This window comes from Gekko japonicus, unplaced genomic scaffold (genome assembly GCF_001447785.1).
Source record: "Gekko japonicus isolate JY-2015 unplaced genomic scaffold, Gekko_japonicus_V1.1 scaffold2413, whole genome shotgun sequence".
In the NCBI taxonomy this organism is placed as follows: Eukaryota; Metazoa; Chordata; class Lepidosauria; order Squamata; family Gekkonidae; genus Gekko; species Gekko japonicus.
The window spans coordinates 113,328-119,321 of NW_015166493.1; the positions used below are offsets into that span (position 1 = coordinate 113,328).

General features: G+C 63.5%; 1 protein-coding gene across 1 annotated transcript in view; it reads left to right on the plus strand.

Annotated features, from left to right (window-relative positions):
* NFKB2 (nuclear factor of kappa light polypeptide gene enhancer in B-cells 2 (p49/p100)) overlaps positions 1–5,984 on the plus strand; it is a 42,649-nt gene extending 36,665 nt beyond the window's left edge. Inside the window, exons 14-25 of the mRNA XM_015412193.1 lie at positions 1,231–1,441; positions 1,607–1,776; positions 2,489–2,591; positions 2,811–3,049; positions 3,342–3,414; positions 3,600–3,775; positions 4,228–4,330; positions 4,550–4,788; positions 5,081–5,153; positions 5,339–5,514; positions 5,599–5,710; positions 5,810–5,984. Of these exons, the coding sequence (XP_015267679.1) occupies positions 1,231–1,441; positions 1,607–1,776; positions 2,489–2,591; positions 2,811–3,049; positions 3,342–3,414; positions 3,600–3,775; positions 4,228–4,330; positions 4,550–4,788; positions 5,081–5,153; positions 5,339–5,514; positions 5,599–5,710; positions 5,810–5,958 (1,824 nt within the window). The 3' untranslated portion in view covers positions 5,959–5,984. The remainder of the gene's footprint in view (positions 1–1,230; positions 1,442–1,606; positions 1,777–2,488; positions 2,592–2,810; positions 3,050–3,341; positions 3,415–3,599; positions 3,776–4,227; positions 4,331–4,549; positions 4,789–5,080; positions 5,154–5,338; positions 5,515–5,598; positions 5,711–5,809) is intronic.
* Positions 5,985–5,994: the final 10 nt, after the last annotated feature.

The following is a 5,994-nucleotide window of genomic DNA, read 5'->3' on the forward strand; positions in this document are numbered from 1 at the left end:
ATGGCAGGAGAGCCAAGCGATGGCTGCCCGATGGCGGCAGTTGGCACCCTGGAACAGGTTCCTTGCTTTGCTCTGAGAAATAAAACCTTTGGTTCAGGCTGCTGCAGAAAGGCCTACGGGAATTTCCCCAGGGGCGGTTAGAGACCGAGCGCAGGGTGACCCCTTTTGCCCGCTGAATCGTTTGCCGCTGAAGGGCTCCTCTGGCCCTCCCAGTGAGCCCATGCCAGGCACCTGAAGTGCGGGAAAGGGGCGTGGCCGAGCTGCCGTAGGGTTCCGTTTCTCCCCCACCCCGTGGCCCATCGCCTGATGCATCAAGCGCTTAGCGACAGAGTTGCATCATCGTCATCATCATCCTCTCTCAGGTTTCTGATTGGCCTGACAGGCCCGAGGTCAGTCGGAGGCCCCCTCCATACACCTAGCTGGCCTTTGCTATACGGCTGGCTTCGTGAGGTGTGGCCGGCATCCACCTTGACCGCTCGCTTGGGAGGGCTGTGCTGGGACTGGCCGCTGAGGGGAACCAAGACGGGCAGGGAACCTTTGGAGCCCCTTGGCTCTTGTGCGGGTCAGCTGTGCTGGATACGCCTAGGCCTATTTTTTTTTTTAATCCCTTTTAATATTTTTGTACTTTAGTTGAATAACTATAATTTTTATCTCATCATGGATCTTGCCTTCGTTTGACCTCAGAGCCTTCTTCCAGAGCCTTGGCCTTTGACCGTTCTGTGTTTGGGAACTCAGTCTGCGGTCCCGCTCTGCAGGGCTGATTTTTCTTAATTCCCTGGGAAGCCGGGAGACTTGTCCTTTCCCTCCCGGGCTTTTGGGATAGACCGAGAAGACTGGTGGCACCCACCAAGACTAGGGTCCCTCTCTGGTATTTTGTAACTTTGGTTGGCTGCAGCCCCTCTTCTGCACCAAAAGTCCTTACCCTGGGTTGGGAGGGGGACTTTTGACAGTGGGTCCCAGTGGGCCATGCCGGGCTTGAAAGGCCACCCCCAGCACCTTGAATTGCATTTGGGGAACAGACTGGCAGCCAAGGAAGCGGCTGCAACGTGGGCAGGGTCTGTTCCGGGCAGCTTCCCCCCCCCCCCCCCCCCCAGAACCGCGCCGGCGGCTCGTTGGCCTCTGGGTAGCTCCCCGCAGAGCGCACTGCAGCACTTCACCCGCGAGGTCACGGAAGCCTGGACCCCCGGTGCCTCTGGGGGGAGCTGAAGGCTTCTCCTCCTCTCTCCACAGACCCCTCTGCACTTGGCAGTGATCACCCAGCAGCCCCGGGTGGCCGCCTACCTGCTGCAGGCTGGGGCCGACCCCACCTTGCTGGACCGCTACGGGAACTCCGTGCTGCACCTGGCTCTGCAGGCAGGGGACCAGGAGATGCTGAGGACCCTCTCCCGCCACCTGGGCCCCCACCTCCTCCACCTCCTCCTGGAGACACCTAACTACTCTGGTGAGTGGAGGGGGTTGGCGGGGGGGTCTGGTGCCTCTGGGTCTCACGCCAAGGGGGCAGCCGGCTGAGTGGTGAGGAGGAGGAGGAGGCGAGCGGCAGGCCCGTTTCTGGTGCTGCAGAAAGGAAGGAGGGGGCGACCAGCAGCCTTTCCTCGTGTCCCTCCAGGCCTTTTCCCCGTGCACCTCGCCGTGAAGCGCAAGAGCCTGGCCTGCCTGGAGCTGCTGGTGGAGAAGGGAGCCGACGTGAATGCGGGAGAGCGGCAGAGTGGCCGGACGCCTTTGCACCTGGCGGTGGAGATGGAGGACCTGACACTGGCCTCACACTTGCTGAAGAAGGTGGGCGTGGCGAGGGGGGGGCAGGGGGGGCCGTGGGAGCAGGGGGGGCGGGCTCTGGTTCTGCAGTTTACCTCCACCAGGGGGGGGGCACATTTGGTGTAGTGCGCAGAGGACTCTGATCTGGGAGAACCGGGTTCGATTCCCCACTCCTCCTCCACTTGCATCTGCCGCATGACCTTGGGCAAGCCCTAGTTCTGTCAGAGCTGTTCTCTCAAGGGCAGTTTCTGTCAAGAGCTCTCTCAGCCCCACCTACCTCACCAGGTGTCTGTTGTGCGGAGGGGAAGGGAGAGGAGTTTGTAAGCCGCTCTGAGACACCTTTGGGTAGTGAAGGGCCATGGGGTATAAATCCAATCTCCTCTTCTCTTCTTCTTCATGTAGGGGAGGGCCTGTGAATTCCCTGTGCCTTTCCCGCCCATAGCTGAGCTTCCAGCATATCCCCATAAGAAAGGCGTGGCCTCTTCTGCAGGGGTTAGGCCAGACTATGAGTGGGCCACGGGAGGGGCGGGGCTGCAGAAGAGACCCTCCCTGGTCCCCCCTCCATGCAGGAGCACCGCCTGGGCGTCTGATGCGGGGGGCCCTCTGGGCTCGGGTTGGGGGATGCGGGTGCTTCTTGCTCGAGGCATCCCTCCCCGGCGAGAGTCAGCCGTGTGCCCTGAATCTTCCACCGGGTGTGCTTTGCCTGCCTCTCACCTGCTGCTGTTCTTCTCCCAAGCTGGGGGCTGACGTGAACGCCCGCACCTCTGCCGGGAACACCCCTCTCCACTTAGCAGCCGGGATGGGCTCCCCGATTCTGACGAAGCTGCTCATCAACGCAGGTAATGTGCTGCGTGGTGTTGGCCACCCACCAGTCTCCAAGCTTGTTTTTCTCCTTTGGATCGGTACCCTCTTCTTCCCCAGTGGGAGATGTGTGAAGTCAGTTCACAGACCCACTAAAGCCCAGATAAATCTTCTGGTGTAGGGGTTTTGTTTTTAATTTTTTTTTTGCCCCACTGGAAACAGTGTTAGTGTAGCGCTGCCTGTGCCTGCCTCCCCAGGGGCGGACGTTGCGTGTGAGAACGACGAGCCCGTCTTGGCCTCTTCTCCTGGCCCAAGCAGTGATGCTGAAGCGGAGGAAGAGGAGGAGTGGCTCATGCAGCTGGGCGAGTCGTGCCCGGGCACGCGGGCAGAAGGGGACGGGCACCACCCCTCGGGCAGAGGCCGTGAGAGCCACGAGCACCCCCCCCTCGGGCCGGGCCGGGGACACACCCCATTGGACCTGACTCGCAGCCAGAAGGTATGTGGCGGGTGTTCGCCCCGAGACGACTGGCAGCAGCCGCCCCCTCTGCAGGAGCAGGCGGCCTTCTGGCTAGCCACCCACCTGGCGCCCCGGTCAGGTCTTCCTTGGGGGCGCCGAGGTTCTGTGGGCACAGCTGCGGTGGCGGCACCCAGTGGCTCCTCTTTGTGTGCCCGTTTGCGCACTGCAGGTGGGGTGGCTTGGGGTGGCCTTGCACACCTCGGGAGGAGGCTCCTTCCAGCAAGCACTTTGGGGAGCCCCTCGAGACACAACAGGACTCCTTTCCCTTCAGGTGAAGGATATTTTGCTGGAGGCCTCCCTGCGGAGCCCTGGCCAGACGCCAGAGGCCACCTCTCCGAGCCCAGGTGGGTGATGGGCCTGTTCTGCCGGGGGCCCGTCAGGCACGAGTCTGGCTTGGGCTTGTGCCGGGTGAGCGCCGGCCCACCTCCTCCCCGAGTTCACTCTCGGGAGCAGGGTCGGGGGTGGGTGGGGGAGGCGCGCGTGTCGTGTGTTGTGGCCTCTCACCGTTCCCCTCTCTCCTCCGCCTCAGGGGGGAGCCTCCTGGCCCTGGACAGCAGCAGCCTCCAGATTGTCGAGCGGCTCCTGAACCGGGACTGCCCCGGTGCCGACTGGCGGGAGCTGGCCAAGAGGTTGGGCCTCTGCAGTCTGGTGGAGACCTACAAAGGTGCCGCTTCTCCCAGCAGGAGACTCCTGCAGAGCTATGAGGTCAGCAGGCCCCCCCTCCCCCCTCCCCTCCCCTTTGTAAGCCGCTCTGAGACACCTTTGGGTAGTGAAGGGCCATGGGGTATAAATCCAATCTCCTCTTCTCTTCTTCTTCATGTAGGGGAGGGCCTGTGAATTCCCTGTGCCTTTCCCGCCCATAGCTGAGCTTCCAGCATATCCCCATAAGAAAGGCGTGGCCTCTTCTGCAGGGGTTAGGCCAGACTATGAGTGGGCCACGGGAGGGGCGGGGCTGCAGAAGAGACCCTCCCTGGTCCCCCCTCCATGCAGGAGCACCGCCTGGGCGTCTGATGCGGGGGGCCCTCTGGGCTCGGGTTGGGGGATGCGGGTGCTTCTTGCTCGAGGCATCCCTCCCCGGCGAGAGTCAGCCGTGTGCCCTGAATCTTCCACCGGGTGTGCTTTGCCTGCCTCTCACCTGCTGCTGTTCTTCTCCCAAGCTGGGGGCTGACGTGAACGCCCGCACCTCTGCCGGGAACACCCCTCTCCACTTAGCAGCCGGGATGGGCTCCCCGATTCTGACGAAGCTGCTCATCAACGCAGGTAATGTGCTGCGTGGTGTTGGCCACCCACCAGTCTCCAAGCTTGTTTTTCTCCTTTGGATCGGTACCCTCTTCTTCCCCAGTGGGAGATGTGTGAAGTCAGTTCACAGACCCACTAAAGCCCAGATAAATCTTCTGGTGTAGGGGTTTTGTTTTTAATTTTTTTTTTGCCCCACTGGAAACAGTGTTAGTGTAGCGCTGCCTGTGCCTGCCTCCCCAGGGGCGGACGTTGCGTGTGAGAACGACGAGCCCGTCTTGGCCTCTTCTCCTGGCCCAAGCAGTGATGCTGAAGCGGAGGAAGAGGAGGAGTGGCTCATGCAGCTGGGCGAGTCGTGCCCGGGCACGCGGGCAGAAGGGGACGGGCACCACCCCTCGGGCAGAGGCCGTGAGAGCCACGAGCACCCCCCCCTCGGGCCGGGCCGGGGACACACCCCATTGGACCTGACTCGCAGCCAGAAGGTATGTGGCGGGTGTTCGCCCCGAGACGACTGGCAGCAGCCGCCCCCTCTGCAGGAGCAGGCGGCCTTCTGGCTAGCCACCCACCTGGCGCCCCGGTCAGGTCTTCCTTGGGGGCGCCGAGGTTCTGTGGGCACAGCTGCGGTGGCGGCACCCAGTGGCTCCTCTTTGTGTGCCCGTTTGCGCACTGCAGGTGGGGTGGCTTGGGGTGGCCTTGCACACCTCGGGAGGAGGCTCCTTCCAGCAAGCACTTTGGGGAGCCCCTCGAGACACAACAGGACTCCTTTCCCTTCAGGTGAAGGATATTTTGCTGGAGGCCTCCCTGCGGAGCCCTGGCCAGACGCCAGAGGCCACCTCTCCGAGCCCAGGTGGGTGATGGGCCTGTTCTGCCGGGGGCCCGTCAGGCACGAGTCTGGCTGGGGCGTGTGCCGGGTGAGCGCCGGCCCACCTCCTCCCCGAGTTCACTCTCGGGAGCAGGGTCGGGGGTGGGTGGGGGAGGCGCGCGTGTCGTGTGTTGTGGCCTCTCACCGTTCCCCTCTCTCCTCCGCCTCAGGGGGGAGCCTCCTGGCCCTGGACAGCAGCAGCCTCCAGATTGTCGAGCGGCTCCTGAACCGGGACTGCCCCGGTGCCGACTGGCGGGAGCTGGCCAAGAGGTTGGGCCTCTGCAGTCTGGTGGAGACCTACAAAGGTGCCGCTTCTCCCAGCAGGAGACTCCTGCAGAGCTATGAGGTCAGCAGGCCCCCCCTCCCCCCTCCCCTCCCCTCCCCCCGGTGGGGGTGCGCTTCTGACCCTCCTGTGCCTGTCTCTCCTCAGCTGGCGGGGGGCAGCCTTCGGGGCCTGCTCGATGCCCTTGACTCGATGGGGCTGGCCGAGGAAGTGAGGCTGCTGGGGAGGCCGGACACCTCCGTCAAGTCGCAGAGTTCAGGTAAAGCCACCAAAGGGGAGGGAGGGAGGGAGGGAGGCTGCCGGTGGGTCGGGAAGGGCTGCCCAAGACCCCCTGCTGACATTCTCTGGCCCTCCGCAGAGCTAAAGGAAGACAGCGCTTACGGGAGCCAGTCCGTGGAGGAGGAGGAGGAGGAGGAGGACACCGCCTTGCCTGCCAGGCTGAAGCCAGCCTCATCCGTGGATCCGCCGGCTCTGTTGCCGCACACCCAGCAGGAGCAGGTGCACTGATGTTGGACAAGCAGGGCTCTGCCAGACCGTGGGGGG